This window comes from Lissotriton vulgaris, chromosome 9 (assembly GCF_964263255.1).
Source record: "Lissotriton vulgaris chromosome 9, aLisVul1.2, whole genome shotgun sequence".
NCBI lineage: Eukaryota > Metazoa > Chordata > Amphibia > Caudata > Salamandridae > Lissotriton > Lissotriton vulgaris.
In genome coordinates, this window is record NC_141697.1 from 768,814,638 (window position 1) to 768,832,941 (window position 18,304).

At 49.7% G+C, this 18,304-nt stretch overlaps 1 protein-coding gene across 1 annotated transcript in view; it reads left to right on the plus strand.

The window, feature by feature from the left end:
- The window catches only part of LOC147692229 (maestro heat-like repeat-containing protein family member 2A), a 122,254-nt gene extending 105,592 nt beyond the window's left edge, over positions 1-16,662 (plus strand). Inside the window, exons 15-16 of the mRNA XM_086936757.1 lie at positions 15,215-15,298; positions 16,597-16,662. Of these exons, the coding sequence (XP_086792883.1) occupies positions 15,215-15,298; positions 16,597-16,662 (150 nt within the window). The remainder of the gene's footprint in view (positions 1-15,214; positions 15,299-16,596) is intronic.
- The last annotated feature ends 1,642 nt before the right edge of the window (positions 16,663-18,304 follow it).

An 18,304-nucleotide genomic window follows, 5' to 3' on the forward strand; every position in this document is an offset into this window, starting at 1 on the left:
ACAATATAGCATTACAGCACATACTAGCCAGGAACCCCTATCAGAAATCAGTGTGGCAGGCTCATTATCAAGGGGCATATACAGGGCCTAGAATAACTTGTCAGGCCAGCTTAGGGGCACCAATCACCTTAGCTTAGGCCTAACACTAAACATGTCACCACAATGCAGCTCAGTTTAAGAATCATTTCACTGCAGGAGTAAAGGGGGTAACGCAATATTCGACACGGCATATCTCCATAAACATTTCATCAAAGGAGCAACCCAGGGGATAACTAGGCATTTTAGGAATCAGGCAACTTCTCCTTATGTAAGAACAACCCTCTCCTGGTGGAAGGCAACCATCTCATTAGGGCTAGTAACCACCTCTCTGAGCAAGAGCAAACATTTCATAACAGATAAGCCATGCACAAGGCCTAGGCTGAGCAGGTTACTAGGCGAAGTAGGATTAATCCCTGGGGCTGGGACCAGCACTTCCTGATAAATCTCTCTACCCCAGGCAGGGGTTAACTTCCAGGGCCCATTAGTCACTCGTTTCCCCCCAGGGAGGGGCGAACTCCCTCTGCGGCAGTTCGTTAAGGCCAATGGGGCCCAACCACAACTTTCCCCTTTTCGGGGGTTTACCTGTCTCTTCGGGCTCACTAGGCCCCTTGCGGAGGTGTCCGGTGTGGGGAGAGCCCAGGCTTCTTTTGGGGCCCTCCGGCGATGGGGCTGGAAGGGAGGGGCTCTCTGGTTCCTCCGAGCCCTCCCCGGTCCCAATACAAGCCCCGGTCTGGCGGCGGCGCTTCCCTTGTGGCGGCGGGGCTGGCACCGGCAGAGTGCCCCGGCCCCGCCTCCTTCTCCACTCCAACCCTCGGCTGCAGACCGGCAGGGTAGGCTCCCGCTCCGGTCTTCCTCCGGCTCACTCCAGGCTTCCTGGCCCACCGGACCGGCGGGGTAGGCTCCCGCTCCGGTCTCAGGCCTCTTCCTCTGGTCTCCCGGCCGGCAGCGACCTCAGTGGCTTCACCCGGGTTCCCTCTTCCTCACGGGAACCCGGGGATTTTCGGGCCTCTTCCTGCTGCCCGGCGGGGCAACCAATCCGTGTGCGGCCCTTCAGGGGTGCGGCCGCAAGGACCAATCTGTGCGCGGCGTGGCTGGGGGCGTGGCGGTAGACGTCACCGGCGCCCCAGTCACGTGATGCGGGTCAGGCAGGCTTCAGGGCCTAGCGCGGCCCACTCCTCACATCGGCGGCCCTCTCCTGGCACCGGGGGCCGCCGCAACGATGCGCCACACAGCGGGGAAAGGACTCCTCGCAGCGCCGGGCTGCGGCGGTGAAATCGGCGGTGCAAGGGGTAGGCTCCCTTTTCAATTAATTAATTAAATGGAGGACAGCGCCAAAACGAGGGTAGGCTCCTCACACTCGATCCTCCTCACAGTGCCCTCAGGCCACAGCGCGATTCTCCTCAGCAGATGACGCTATTTACAGCGCACTGCTCCTCCCTCTTAGCCCAACAGAATAGAGGCAGTTCAGGGCTTCTAGGGACACGCAGCTCCTCCCAGTCCTTCTATAGCGCTTCCAACTTATAACGCTTCCCAGGCAGGACAGTTCAGGTCAGGGCAGCAACAGTCTTGGAATTTACAGCGCTTAGGTAGGCAAGCCAGGGCTTCCAAGTAGGCTCCTCACGGAGGGGGGGGCGAACAGCTCCACAGCCAGCCCCAGGGGCACACTCCTCACCTCCTGGGGGGTTCAAGCCCACAGCATTCCTCCTCTTCTGGGCACCTTTTTCCCTCAGTGCTGGCGTAGTTCAAGGTCCCACGGCGTCAGGGACCTATGAAGGGTCCTCCCTTGTGAGGGGCCCATGGGGACAGCAGCGGGGGGGGGTTTATAGGGGTGCAGGGCCCAGCTCACAGGCCCATGTGGCGGTAGCACCTCACAGCAGGTCCCCCTCCCTTCCTTGTCCCAGCGCTGACTGACTCTCTGGTGACACTTCTCCCTATTTATACCCTCCTCCCAGGCAGTGCCAGGACCTTCTAGAATGTTGGCACATCTAGCCTAAACTGGTTCTAGGGGAGGGGGTGAGCACCCTGGGTGCCAGGCTTTCCCTCCAAAAGCTAGGGGTTGCTGGGTATTAATGACTAGACCGCCAACCTAACGCAGTCAGGTGGCACTACCCAGGCCATGGCATCCATTTTAAAATACAATACATTTCAGTCAGGTGCAGTTTTAAAATGGGGGATATTTTCTGTACACCATTTACAACATGTAATTTTACATTTTCACAAAGTGTCTCACACCACTCATGGCCTATACAGGTTTAATCCCATGGGGGAGACATCCTAGGTAAGGGGGTCAAAAGCGAAAAATTTTGGGGGAAAAAGGCCAAGTCCAACACGACTCCCCCCCAGCCAAAAGCCAGGGTAGACCGATCAATGCCTTGATGGGCTTCCCTGCTTGGGGCAGAAAAAGGTGGACGCAGGCCTGCAACTACAGGAGCACCTGCAGTCTCTCCTCCACTCTGGAACCCAATGGTTCTCTTTCGCAACCCTCCCTTCACCAACAAAACCCCCCCACTGGTGTTCCCTAGTGGGATGTTTCTCCTTCCTAGAGTGGGAGGCTCTAGCCTCAGGCTTGGAATTCTCTTGAACCACTCTCCTCTCCAAATTTCCACTGGTCCACCCACCTGGGGTCTACACCCTCAGGCTGACCAGCCCTTAGGGGCGAGGCTCCCCTCCCCCTACTTCGCCTCCTTGGGTTCCTCCATCTCCTACGCCTGGGGACACCCTCACACAACCACTCTCTCCCCAACCTGGAGTCGAAACCCACAGGCTGAACCGGTGACAGGGGCGAGTCCTCCCTCTCCCTGCACCCCCTCCCAGAATTCTGCACCCTCCTACCCGGAGAAGTACCCCTGGGAGTCACTTCCGGGGGGACTCTGGTTACAGATGTTCCTCCCACCAGGGCAGGCAACTCCTGTCCCTGGCCACCCAACCCGGGATCTGCGCCCTGTGGCTGAGCCGGTGACAGAGAAGAGACCTTCCTCCCTCTGCACCCCCTCCCAGAGTTCCGCACCCTCCCACTGGAAGTGGTACCCCTGGGAGTCAATTTGGTAGGGACCTGCCTTACAGGAACCCCACCCTCCAGGTCAGGCAACTCCTGAACCTGGAACCCCAGTCCAAGATCTAGACCCTGTGACTGGTCAGTCCCCCGAACCACCGAAGCTCTGATTAATGATGCTCCGGGTTCTCCTGACATAAGGGGATCCCTCCCTCTGGATGACACATCGGGGCAGCCTAGCCTCCCAAGCTGGGGTTCTCTTAAAGAACACTCCAGGCCTGGTGGCCGCAGCTGGGGTACCTTGGGACACCTCCCCGTCTCACTCCCTTCGGGATCATTCCCCTCAGCCTTCCCAGACGCTCTGGCACTTACCCAGAGGTCTGCCTCCCGTGCAAGTTCCCTGGGGTCTGAGAACCCGCACTGCAACAGATGGTGACGCAGTCTTGGGAAACAACTCCTCAGCATGTGCTCCCGGATAACGGCATGGCACAGCCCTTCCCAATCCTCCACTGCTCTCCTCACCACCCAATCCTCCAGTACAGTCCAACACTCCTCCTCAAACTCTCCCCAGGACTGATGGGACAGCTTTCCCCTGCCCCTCAACACTAACCCGTCCTCCTCCTCCGGGGAATCAGGCACAGTCTCCTGGGCTTCGGGAGTGGGACTCCTTGCACTGGACCTACACTCGCTGCCACCACTGGATCCCACCCACCTCGGTGAATCCAGACTCCTAAAACCACTCTCAGGGGACAAACTACCCACCTGAGCTGATCTCTCCCTGGCGTAGGCCCTCTCCGCCTCCGCCATCCTCTCCAGCGCTAGGACTTTTTCAGTCTCTAGTCGCTGCTCTTCTACCCTCAGCTGCGCTAAGCCCTCGGCATGCCTGAGCTTTGCCAGCGCCAGCTGATACTCCCTCTCTTCTCTCCTATCTACCCACTCTTCTGGGGACAGGGAAAGGGATGGGGCAGTGCCCCCGGGACTGGACCCAATGCGAGACTCCCTATCTTCGGTGTCCTCCACAGCTACTGGCGTCTCTGCCCTCTCAAACTCTTCCTCCTCATCGGAATAACTACCTCCCAGGGTTCTGGATGGGGAGCCCTCTCTCTGGTCTCTAACCCACTGACCCTTAAAAACCTCGGGGGGTAGTCGGACAAGTCCCCATCAATCTCTAAGGGCTCTCCCCTCTTGAGGGCCTCATAGAGAAACAGGTTCCTCCTAATGTTCCCTACTGGGGGTATCCCTCTCTCCAGGAGGAAGTCTATCACCTCCTGTTCGGTGTACTGCATCAGTTCCACTTCCTGGTAGATCAACCCCATTGTGGCGAGATACACCCGGGACACACCCTCCCAGTGGAACAAGGGGACAATTCAGAACACTCTTCAGGAGGAAGCAATAAAAAACACAATAATCCCCACAACAAGGCTCAGATTACATCCAAAGCTCTATTTGCAGTGTAACCCGTGGCCGCTGTGGTGCTGCGCAAGCACAAGTCCTATCCCACCGCTTGCCACCAATGTAGGAAATGGGGGTTATCCAAATCTCCAAGGGGGTAGCATGGCATCAAGCGGGCAGGCCAAACTTCGAGGACATGTGAAGCATTCACGCAGTACCCACTGATGGCACACAAATCACACTACAAAAGAGTCACGACACCACCTTTGGTTGGAAAAAGATTAAGTTTAGTTATGTCTCCAACCTGCAAGGTAAAAAGGAACAAAATAGTGGTAGTCACAACAAGGCGCCAACTGGCACCGGAGCCAAGTACATCAGGGGAATTATCTACATGGGACAAAAGGGTTGAGTCCATAGTCCATAGTCCATAGCTGTAAGGAAAAAAAAGGATGGTTAATTAAACACTAGACCTGGGGCCAATCTGGCGGGCCAACTCAGGGTCTCATCCTTAGGGAAGCTGTAATTTCAAAATCCCACATCATGCAACAATACACCTCAGGCGTTATGACGCCAATCCCCACCCCTGTAAGGAAAGACAATATAGCATTACAGCACATACTAGCCAGGAACCCCTATCAGAAATCAGTGTGGCAGGCTCATTATCAAGGGGCATATACAGGGCCTAGAATAACTTGTCAGGCCAGCTTAGGGGCACCAATCACCTTAGCTTAGGCCTAACACTAAACATGTCACCACAATGCAGCTCAGTTTAAGAATCATTTCACTGCAGGAGTAAAGGGGGTAACGCAATATTCGACACGGCATATCTCCATAAACATTTCATCAAAGGAGCAACCCAGGGGATAACTAGGCATTTTAGGAATCAGGCAACTTCTCCTTATGTAAGAACAACCCTCTCCTGGTGGAAGGCAACCATCTCATTAGGGCTAGTAACCACCTCTCTGAGCAAGAGCAAACATTTCATAACAGATAAGCCATGCACAAGGCCTAGGCTGAGCAGGTTACTAGGCGAAGTAGGATTAATCCCTGGGGCTGGGCCCAGCACTTCCTGATAAATCTCTCTACCCCAGGCAGGGGTTAACTTCCAGGGCCCATTAGTCACTCGTTTCCCCCCAGGGAGGGGCGAACTCCCTCTGCGGCAGTTCGTTAAGGCCAATGGGGCCCAACCACAACTTTCCCCTTTTCGGGGGTTTACCTGTCTCTTCGGGCTCACTAGGCCCCTTGCGGAGGTGTCCGGTGTGGGGAGAGCCCAGGCTTCTTTTGGGGCCCTTCGGCGATGGGGCTGGAAGGGAGGGGCTCTCTGGTTCCTCCGAGCCCTCCCCGGTCCCAATACAAGCCCCGGTCTGGCGGCGGCGCTTCCCTTGTGGCGGCGGGGCTGGCACCGGCAGAGTGCCCCGGCCCCGCCTCCTTCTCCACTCCAACCCTCGGCTGCAGACCGGCGGGGTAGGCACCCGCTCCGGTCTTCCTCCGGCTCACTCCAGGCTTCCTGGCCCACCGGACCGGCGGGGTAGGCTCCCGCTCCGGTCTCAGGCCTCTTCCTCTGGTCTCCCGGCCGGCAGCGACCTCAGTGGCTTCACCCGGGTTCCCTCTTCCTCACGGGAACCCGGGGATTTTCGGGCCTCTTCCAGCTGCCCGGCGGGGCAACCAATCCGTGTGCGGCCCTTCAGGGGTGCGGCCGCAAGGACCAATCTGTGCGCGGCGTGGCTGGGGGCGTGGCGGTAGACGTCACCGGCTCCCCAGTCACGTGATGCGGGTCAGGCAGGCTTCAGGGCCTAGCGCGGCCCACTCCTCACATCGGCGGCCCTCTCCTGGCACCGGGGGCCGCCGCAACGATGCGCCACACAGCGGGGAAAGGACTCCTCGCAGCGCCGGGCTGCGGCGGTGAAATCGGCGGTGCAAGGGGTCAGCTCCCTTTTCAATTAATTAATTAAATGGAGGACAGCGCCAAAACGAGGGTAGGCTCCTCACACTCGATCCTCCTCACAGTGCCCTCAGGCCACAGCGCGATTCTCCTCAGCAGATGACGCTATTTACAGCGCACTGCTCCTCCCTCTTAGCCCAACAGAATAGAGGCAGTTCAGGGCTTCTAGGGACACGCAGCTCCTCCCAGTCCTTCTCTAGCGCTTCCAACTTATAACGCTTCCCAGGCAGGACAGTTCAGATCAGGGCAGCAACAGTCTTGGAATTTACAGCGCTTAGGTAGGCAAACCAGGGCTTCCAAGTAGGCTCCTCACGGAGGGGGGGGGGCGAACAGCTCCACAGCCAGCCCCAGGGGCACACTCCTCACCTCCTGGGGGGTTCAAGCCCACAGCATTCCTCCTCTTCTGGGCACCTTTTTCCCTCAGCGCTGGCGTAGTTCAAGGTCCCACGGCGTCAGGGACCTATGAAGGGTCCTCCCTTGTCAGGGGCCCATGGGGACAGCAGCGGGGGGGGGGTTTATAGGGGTGCAGGGCCCAGCTCACAGGCCCATGTGGCGGTAGCACCTCACAGCAGGTCCCCCTCCCTTCCTTGACCCAGCGCTGACTGACTCTCTGGTGACGCTTCTCCCTATTTATACCCTCCTCCCAGGCAGTGCCAGGACCTTCTAGAATGTTGGCACATCTAGCCTAAACTGGTTCTAGGGGAGGGGGTGAGCACCCTGGGTGCCAGGCTTTCCCTCCAAAAGCTAGGGGTTGCTGGGTATTAATGACTAGACCGCCAACCTAACGCAGTCAGGTGGCACTACCCAGGCCATGGCATCCATTTTAAAATACAATACATTTCAGTCAGGTGCAGTTTTAAAATGGGGGATATTTTCTGTACACCATTTACAACATGTAATTTTACATTTTCACAAAGTGTCTCACACCACTCATGGCCTATACAGGTTTAATCCCATGGTGGGGACATCCTAGGTAAGGGGGTCAAAAGCGAAAAATTTTGGGGGAAAAAGGCCAAGTCCAACAGTGTGTCTGCCAGACATCTCCCAATTTAGGGATCCCCCAACTTATCTCAGTGCCCTGGACCCCTACCGTTTCCGATAGGCATGTACTAATCCACAGTGGCTTATTCCTAGTGGGCACTCTCCACTATCCAACGTACTGCAGTGCCTCTTGCCTGCTAATCACAGGAATGGCTGAAATAGCCGGGAGAGAGGGCAGGGAGGACTCCCCATACAGCCAAAACCCTGGGTCCTGCCAGGTTAAGAGAGTCCGCTCGGATCTCGTCGCTGGGTCGCCTTGATCCCCACAGATCCAGTCATTAACCGCAAGCATGATTGAAGAAAGACATGGGCACACATATTATGATCAACAGTTAATACAACATTTGTAAATATGATATTGTCGACACCGGAGGTTTTCTTATAGGTTTTTATATGAAGATGTTCATAGGAAAAACAACGCCAGCCGACACGTGTATCGTCAACAGGTCAGGGCTTGGGAGGCATGGAAGTGGTATCGAAATTCCTGTGATAATTCCAACCCGGAGTGCTGGTAACCGGGTAGAAGTGAAAAAATCATTGGGTAAGAGAGTTGTCAGGCGGGCGGGTGCGTCTGTGTCAAATGCGGAGCCTGTGATTGCAGACCCCAGCCGGTGCTTGTCTCGTTGGGAACAGTAAATCGGAGCCCGGTTAAGAGAGTCCGCTCGAATCTCGTAGCTGGGTCCCCCCGATCCCCAAAGATCCAGTCATTAACCTCAAGCAGGTGGACCGACTAGTAATACAGACTGATGTCTACTGCCCCTAGTCTGCCATTATAAGGGGATTGTATGCACTTCTTATGGGAGATTCACAGTGCATATCCTCCCTACTTGTAGCTATTGATGTTGGCCAGTAGGATTGTAAATGAATGGGTACAGATTTTGTGGGGCTAGTGTTGCAAAACTTATAACAGCTTTGGCAAGGCCACTATTTTGAAGAGGGCTATACGCTCCATAATGATTGTGGAGGGAGTTCCATCTTGCCATATAAGCCTTAAATTTGCAAGTCAAAGGGTTGATTTTCCTGTCTCAGCGTTCCTGTGGGTCTCTTGATATGCGCATGCTTTAATGTTATACAATTGGTTTCTGATCGGCAAAAGTATGCACCCTGTCCAAGCAGAAGCCATAATCTTGGTTAGGGTAAGCTAGATCCACACTTAAAGATAACCTGTGCTCACCCTCTGGTGAGGCTTATCTAAAGAGGCAATGTGTAAAGTATTTTTGCAACACACACAGTAACACAATGAATACACCATAAAAAGACTCCAAACAGGTTGAGAAAAAGCAGTTTATCATATTATAAACAAAATAAGGAAAAAATGACAAAACTCCAATGTACAGACTTTGAGCTATTGAATTTTAAAGGCATAAATGCAGTAAAGTACTTAGAAGCAAGTAGTGGTAAAAAGGTTACTTTAAGTCATGCTGGACCAGGTCAAAGTCAAATATCAGGCTGACCACGTGGAAGTGCAGGCCAGCTAAGAATCCACGCAGGACCTAGTGAACAAAGCACCTTTCCTGACCGCAAACAGTGAGATGTGTCGATCTGCACCATCTAGTGAAGGCGATGTATCAGCTCCGAAAATGGGTACTGGAATCAAGAGGTGTCGAACAATTTGTCGCATCGGATTCTACCATGCAGTAGCACGGGGATGCATCAATCTCACCAAGCAGCAGTGGTGTTGTACTCTGTATGATGCATCAATCTCTGAAGGCAAAGTGCTGGTTCCAATGTGATGTGCTCATTTTACTTGCGCAACCGGATCGATGCACCCGTTGTGAATACACAGACAGAAGATGCGTCAAATTCCGTGCAGCAAGTATCTGGGCCACATCCAGTGAGTTCAGGCTTAGGAGTAGGAGTGGAAACTTTGATATCCCAGAGTCTCAAGCAAGAGGAGGCAAGCCAACAAGCCCTTGGAGATCACTCGGAGGGAAGGTAGAGTCCAGCTCTCCTTCAGCAGAGTCAAAGAGAAGCAGACAGCAGGGAAACACAAGAGAAAAGCAAACCTTCCAAGCCTGCAGTCCAAAGATTAGTTATTTAAGCAGCACAACATTCCATGTAACGAAGTTCAAGATCCAGAAGTGCCTAGTTTGTTTTGGGGTGGGGGATGGTCAGGAACCCAGTACTTACACCCAAAAGTGCCTTTGTTGTGGGGTGGGGTGACTTCAAGGCAGCTCTCTTAAATGCACATGTTCCCCTTACAGGCCAGACCTGTCTGCCAGGCTATCTGAGGGGGGTAATCGGTCCTTTGTGTGGGGACAGGATACTACCTATTCAAGTGAAGTGTTAACCTCTCCATTCCATCCAGGCAAGGCCATCAGAATTCAGATGTATGTAGATGGGTACTCAAACCCACCTATCCTTCCTGTGTTGTGGCTGTCTAGAGGGAATGCACAAAGCATAGCTGTCCGCCACCCCAGACATGCATTGGAGACGGGCTGTCAGGCACACAAAGCAGTAAGTGCAGAGAAATTTCCACTTTTTAAAAGTGGCATTTCTAAAATAGTAATGTTAAATTCAACATCACCAGTAAATAGGGTTTATCACTACCATTCCAAACAAATGAAACAGGAAACAGCTACTCCTCTCTGATCAGGAATTACAGCTTAAAAAGAGCATTAAGGAATTCCTGAAGCTAATCTATGAGAGGAGTAGGCCTCACAGTAGTGAAAAATGAAATATGCTGTTTGTCACTACTAGGACATGCAAACTATAGTGGAAATGTTCTACCTTTTGCTTACTTACCACCCTGCCCTAAGCCTACCTTAGGGGTGACTTATATGCAATAAAATGGAAGTTTAAGGCTTGGAATGTAGTTTTAAATGCCAAGTCAAAGTGGCGGTAAGCTTGCCACAAAGGCACTGCAGTGGCAGGCCGAGATGGGTTAGACAGGCTTCTTCTGTTAGTGGAACAATCATGGCTGCAGCACACTAGCAGCAGTAAATTTATAGAGTCTGGGTATATGGTATACCACCTTACAAGGGACTTACAAGTAAATTAAATAGGTCAATTAAGTATGCACCAATTGCACACATGTTTAGGGAAGAAGCACATGCCCTTTAGCACTAATTAGCAGTGGTAAAGTGCTCGAAGTCCTAAGGCCAACAAAAGATTTAGCAAAATGTGCAGCCAAAAAGTTTGAGGTAAGACCACCATAAGACTGACAAGTCTAACACCAAGTATTTAAATACTCCCGCTCGCCGGGGAGTCTGTAAGTAAATCTGGAGGAGAACCCACCATAGGGTTTATGGCTGATTCCCCCCAGTTCACCCTCAGGCCTGACACTTCTTTGCAGATTTTTAAAATATTAATTAGCTTTAGGATGGATAGGTTCGGCACTGGATATAAAGGAGGACATTGTCTGCATACAAAGAGATGCAGCCCTCTAATTTTCTGCCATACCTCAAGCTCTACACCTGCACGTCCCGACAATCTATTTGGCATGTGATTCAGTTGTGAGAGTGAGCAGGAGAGGAGACAGCAGGCCTCTGCCTATCTGGAACAGCTGTGAGTGAATCCTGTTCACTCTGACCCTAGCCATAGCATCATGTATAACAGCCCCACATACTAAAGGAATCTAGGACCAAAAATTAATATTTTTCAAGATATTGTGGAGGAGAGACCCTTCAAATGGGCCAAAGACCTTCTCAAAGTCAAGTTGCATCATGGCTGTGTGGTCAGATATAGTATGTATGTGGTCCAGATACATATTTAGCCTCCTAAGACAAGGCCTGGTGCTTCTGACTGGCATCAAGCCATTTTGATGGCTATGCACTAGGGGCTCTCACCTGTTTCAGTAGCCTGGTTGCTGAGGCCTTTGCAACTATTTTGCCTTAAATATTTATTAGGGAGATCAGTCTGTAAGACGCGCAGTCTGTAGGTAACTATATGGTTTGGGGAGGGCTACCACTGAGGCACTCCAGATATCATAGGGAAGTAACAAAGCTGTCGCTGCAGCTTCAACCTTCGTGAGGAAGTGAGAGAGTAGTTTTGATGCAAACCTTTCCAAAAATTGCATATGGAATCCATTTGAACCAGGCACCTTCTCAGATTGTATCTCCTACAAGGCTGCAAATAACTCCTCCTTCGACAGGTGAGCATCCAAATTCACCCTCCCACTGCTGGAGAGCCTCGGAATGACCAGGTTTGCAGGCAAGAGGTTTTGTTGCTCCAACCCTCCCGGCGGATTCGATTGGTAAAGTGCCTCATAGTAATGTGTGATTTGTAATGGGTCACCTCACTGTCCGACCCCATGTCTATGGGACAAACCTGTCTTCCAGAGTTGGCTGCAAGCCTGTTCAGCAATTTTCCTGTCTTGCCTCAAATTCGTACTCTCGGTTTTTAAAAATCAGACACTGGTACCCTGGCATGAGTCATCAGTTTCTGTTTAAGGTCCTCCTTAGTAGCCTCTAGATTACAAAATGTGTCACGATCTCTCATTTGGTTAAGGCGGTACTTTTCTTTCTCCTCCCACAGGGTATGTATTATTAACCCCCAAAGAACTGCTTTCATTGCGTCCCACAATGTGATTAGGGAGACTTCTGTTGTGGAGCTTGCTCTTAAGTAGAGTTCTATCTTTTTCTTCATGTGTTCTTAAAACCTAACATCCTTCAGCCACCCAACCTAAAGGATCCAGTGCATGTTAGACCTACACCTCCCCAGCCCCATAGTTGATTACATCGGTGATTGGCCCAACAGTACCCCTGCATGAATTGTCGCTCCTAATGACTATCAGAGTCCAGCAGCTGGGAGGAAGAAGTAGTCTAGTCTTGAATGTGACCTATGGGAGTGGGAATAATATGTGAACTCGCATGCCGACTTGTTCTTTGCTCTCCACGGATTGCAAAGTTTTTCATCGTAGTCGCCTGCAGGGTCGGTGGAATATACACAGACACTACTGCCAAAGGAATGCCAAACAGGAAGCCCGTAACAACCACATATCTATCTATGGCATATAAGATAGTGTCCACGACCATCAGGGGAAAAGTAACTCCTCTGGAACCCCTAGTGAACCCTGCATGATTAAAAACATAGGTCCAAAAAAGCACCCCTATTCCCAAGAGAATGTGTCTCTTGCAATAATGGAACCACTAGGAACAGATTGTGGGCCTGTTGAAGGATTGTTGTGCATTTTATTTTATCCAACAACCCACTGAAATTCCAAGACAATTGCTTGTAATGGATGGTGTTGTTGTCAGAGGTCATGGCAGGTCATTGCACCGATTTGACTGGGGTCCGCAGTCTGTCTTGCATGAGACGTAGTGTTGTGACCAAAATCAACCCTAAAGTGCCCAACTGTCCCCCCAACAACCCTCTACTCAATGCCTCTAAAGTGGAAGCATTTTTCACCTCTAAAACAAGCAACCCAAATAGAAACAACATACAATACAATGTAATACTTAATAAAAATAAAGTAACCACAATAATCTTGTGTAGTGGGGAGTGCTTTGCCTCGGGCCAGCCCCTCTCCCAAGTGGCAATGTGTCTCTTCTCCCTCCATGAATGAGAAAACACTTGTAGCTCTACATGGAGGAAAGAAAGGAAGGGGACTAAACCCCTCCTCTATACCGCTGAATAATATCTCATCATCCACTAGTAGGGTCCCCTTCCTGATACTCACCAGAGGTCTATGAGGAGGATGCCCTATGTTTATCCTCCTGTTATAACCAGATTTGGCCTCCTATCAGTCTGCTGCATTTCAGCCTTCAGTCTCCCGTGGTGTCATTGGCTCCTTTGTTGATATAGGCAGTTGTTTCATCTCTGCCGCTCAAATCCAGGTCTCTTCTGGGCTTTAAAATAAAAATGGTTCCCTACTGATATATAACTTTTAGTTTGGCAGGGTACATCAGCACATTCAATGTACATAGCCCTGACTTTCCACTTAACCTCTGACATTTACGAAGGAGCTGCACTTAACTGTGTAATTGGGGAAGAGCATAAACTTGGAGTCAGTGCAAAGGACGTATAGATGTTGGCGGGCCTGCCGCGGGATAGAGTCTCTGCCTGCAAAGTTCAGTACCTAATGATAATGGCTCTTGGCTGTGTCACCGGCAGAGGGCATGGGGCCAGCGCTCTGTGTGCCCTTTCCAGAACAAAGTAGGGGGATAGCTCACAATCCGGGACCCTGGTTCTGAACTATTCCGTGAGGAATTTCTCTGGGTGCTGGTCCCCCACGCCATCTGGCAGGTCTACCAGCTGGGAGGGGACAGAAGGGTCCTCCCTACACACAATGCAAGGGACATCTGCCCACGCTTGTCTCTGTGAGGCCATGTCTTACTGGCCTAATGCTGGGGCCCCCCTCTCTCCCCTTCTCTCTCCAGATGTCCTCCTGAGACACCATGGTGATCAGGGGTGGAGTAAGGCTGGGCTTGTGTGACCGTCACTGCCCCCCCATTGGCCTTAGCAGTCTCCCAGGACTTCTGGGCTCCCAGAGGGGGATCACCTCCTGAGGTTGAAGCCATGTACCCAGTCTCCTACCTTTGGGGCGAGACATCTTGTGTGGGTCCCGGCCCACCTGGGCTGTAATCTTAGTCGTTGATGCTCATGCTGCCTATCCAATCTCCTCTAATGTGGCCCACCAATGCGGCTCGGCAGTCATAATCAGATGTGGCTGCCTAAACATGAAAAGTGGTCCCTACCACTCCCCTCCCATGTGGCTGTTTCCTCTGTGCCCCAAGAGTCAATACGGAGGTAAAGATGGATTGCCGCTGTGGGATTTCAGCTCCAGGATGGGTACGTTGGCAGCAGGCGTTGTTTGCCTAATGCTTTTCTCTCATCCCTAGCTCTCTGCATGGGCTTGGGTAGGACAAAGTGTACAAGAGTAGGGGCCGCAACATGGATGTTTGCATCGGAGAAAAGGTTTCCCCATAGTCGGCTCACCCAGTCTGAAGTTGCAGCCCTGCCCACGTGTGGCACCCAGTACTGCTCCTCCACTCTAAGGTCCCTGTTCTGCTGGTTCCAGCCACCAATTGGAAGTGAAAGTGGCTTTTTGCCACATCCCGGCCACTTGGCTGTCTTCTCTCCCTTGCGTGACCCAGGAGTCGATGCACAGGGGGATTCACCATTGTGAGTTCACAGCTTCAGGTGATGTTTGTCACCGGCAGGCACGTCTCCAGGCAGGTCGTACGAACACTCAGGCTGTCGGTCACCAAAATTGTCTCTCATCCCGGGCTCCCTGGATGGGCTTCTGTGGGCCAAAGGTGGTTAGTATATAGGCCACCACACTGTTGCTTAGGCTGAAAAAATGTAGCCTAAGGGTCCGATTCAGCAGGATTCTCGGAACTGGCATGGAGCTCGCGTAAAATGTAGCCTCCATCTTACACTACTTGTCAACTCCTCTCAGTAATTTCTTTCTTGATGCTTTTTACAATGTAGTGGAGGTGAGTGATTTGTCAATAGTAGGCGAGAACTTTGGGAGCCAGGATGGTATTCATCAGATAAGGTAGATACTGTATTGTTTAGAAAGAGACATACACAATTTCTTGGGTCAAGAGCAGAGTGACCACTTCTGGTAGCAGCACACTTGTACACTGTCAGCTTACCATTATTCACTGTTTCTGCATCTTTGATCCATTACTCGCAAAAGTAATAGTTCTGCTTTTAAAGGGGATGAACACCAGGTGCTAAGACCCAGAAATGCCCAAATAGGAAGTGAACATAGTATGCTATTTCTTGTACAAATGTTTTTCTTATTTTTTTGTTTCTTGAGGTGTGCAGCCTTTTGTGACTTCCGTCTCTGTGAAACTCATGAGAGTCTAGATGTGTTGACAACGGTCTTGGTAATGCTGATATTTTAATTATATTTTCAGGATCCATCTATTCTGCTTGAAGAAGTAACACCACCGGAACACAGGGATGCGTTCGACATGCCCACCATTGCAGCTGAGAAATATGTGAGTCTTCTTTAAAGTTCTATACCATCAAGTTCATGTGCCCTCTCTCTCAAACTCTGTCGCTTCCATTCCATCTACACAAATCATAGTAAATCCAAAAGATACCAAATGAATAACTGCCCATGGAAACTGTATTCCATTCTCAGAAACAAAAGGAATTCATTACAATATTACCAAGGAGTGAATGGTGTAGTAACTCACTCGGGGCTAGATGTAGGTGAATAGTATTTACCGATTTGAAATTACCGAATTTTACCGATTCGGTATTTTCGAATCGGTAAATGCTATGTAGCTAAAAATTCGGTAAAAATTACTGAATCATTAAGATTTGGTATTTACCGAATCGGTATTTACCGATTCGGTAATTGCCATTCATTCCTATGGGCCTGGAGGCCCATAGGAATGAATGTTAATTTCCGAATCGGTAAATACCGATTCGGTAAAATAGAGAAAGAGTCAAGGGTGGCAGGGTGTCACACTGACACCCTGTCGCACCCCTGAATAGTGCTTGTGTGCACATGTGGCACACATACATGCCCTAAGGGCATGTATGTCTGCCACATGGCACTGGTGTAAATGCACAGATTTGCATTTACAGAGTTATTCGTTATTTACCACCAACTAATAGTTGGTGGTAAATAACGAATCCTTAAAGCACAGAAGCACTCTTCAAAGTGCTTCCTACATGTCATTTACTGATTCGGTAAATACCGAATCGGTAAATGATGATTCGGTAAATACCGAATCGGTAAATACCGATTCGGTATTTACCGACTCTGTAAATTGGCCCCCCCGTTACAGAGCGGTAATAGCCGTCCTACAACTGGCCCTCAGTCTGTCTTCTAGTGGTACCCTTAGAGAGCTAGAACCAATTTAGTAACTTCAACGCTGGTTTTAGTGCACAGTGTAAATGGATGGAGGTGGAAGCTTTCTCTTGCTGGAAACAGGAATTAATTAAAACAATCACACTTCTGACTACAAGACTAAACTCTACTGTGAGAGAAGAGAACAAAGTACACAGGGGTTGATCGTATTTGTGGACGAGCAAGGAACTATGGTATCAAAAATTCCCTTTAACCTTAGGAGCAAATTTAGCTTTTTCTATCCTCACCTCTAAACCAGGCAAAGGATTCAGCTATATTGGCAATGAGCAACAGAGAAAACAATCTCCTATTCCCTGGGATCAACTTGTTACTGGCAATGCCCCCCGTTTACCATTTTTTAGAAAAATAAGTAATCTGTTATGCATGTTGTCACATTTGAATAGCCTTCTCCTTTCCATTCTCTCTAACTACCAGCTCGAGGACATGATCAAATGTATGAAAAACACTCTCAAGTTGTGCGACTACATACTTTCTAAGTAGGGTGAGGTAAGATTTTGATGCTTTTGTTTTCTGTCAATGTCAGTGAAAGTTTGAGTACTATCATATTGAAAGGATAACACAACAAACCATCACTAATCAATGGGGTCACTGGAATGTAGTGTAAATGCAAGGTGGATTTGTACAGTGCTGCTTGTCACCCATGAGGGTAGCCAGGCACTTCTTCCATACAATTTTGGGTTTGCTGTTCTTACCAAATAATCCACCTTATGCTACATAGATTGCAGATTTCCACTAATAAATGTATTGATAGTTTAGAATAATCAAAAATAACACATGGTGCTGCGCCATGGCAAACTTTAACTACTCACCAGATTACCTCACCCACGTGCTATACTGGTATAAGAGAGGCAAAGCTTTTTGGGAGAGCAGCATTAATGGGTGATAAAATAGCAGAATAATATTCTTACAGAATGTAATAAATTATGCTGCATAATTTTCACTGTGTCCCATAATATAGCCTTCCAAATATGCCTCCTGAACATTGATATTGTCATACACTAATATAACTGACAAAAAAGCGAGCCAAAATATCAAAAGGTTAAAATGAAGAGATTTTCTGTACCTAATTCCACATATGTGTACCAAAAATATATATACATATATCTGCATTTATGTGGAGTTAAGAATGGTAAATATGTCTGCCCCTCTTTGCATTTACCATTCAATATTTTGTGCTTCGATATTTTGTCCATGGCATTAGTGTGCAACAATATTCTTGTACGAGACGTTCAAGACTACAATTGGGCCTTCATAGTCTCATAATTCCAGAAGCACTTCTGGCAGAAGGCCTTTGATTTATGTTTTAAATCACATTACAATTGGGTGTGTTGAAAAGGAACATAGGTTTTTAAGTCTAGAGAAATATGTAACCAACAATGGACATGGAGAGACTGAGAGCTCACACCCCATTGGTGCTGGAGAAGGAGCGATTCTGGGAAGGGTTGTCTAAAGGAGTTGTCATCAAAGAAATACCTCTATGTTGGGAAATATTGGGTGCAAAACCTTTTAGAAGAGAAAGACGGTGGACCTTTACTTTTGTGAATCAGGCCCTTTGTTTTTATGAATTCATAGATGTATCATCTGAAAATACAGCCACCAAGAGCTTTGCTGTAATCCCAGTATGGATGCTTTGTGATTTCAAAAGAGGGGCATAATAATTCTGAAAATCTGGTTCAGATGCAGGGGGGGCATGAGTAAGCATTGGTATCTGCCCCCTTGAGTTTAAGACTGGCATTTATCAGGTTGGGATCACATTGTTAAAAATAATCCATCTGATTACAAAACACCTACTGCCTGTTTAGGGACTTCACAAAGTCTTGAATTCTGTAGAGTAGCTCCTGTGTAGTAGAGGGTGTGACACTGAAGAGGGGAAGAGGCAGCTGCTGGAGTACAATATTGGAAGGCAGCACATTTTTATGAACCAACTTACCTCTTACATTCTTTTCAGTGCTGACTCCCCTTCACATTGGTTAAATGTATTCAAATTATTTGCAAGCCAACGTTGGAAACAAGGCAAAATATATCTTATGAGTTCATGGTGCCTCAATTGCTTGCTCCACTGTAAGGATGGACAATTGCCTACTTGACCTATTTAACCATATACCTTTCAACTTCCAGGTAC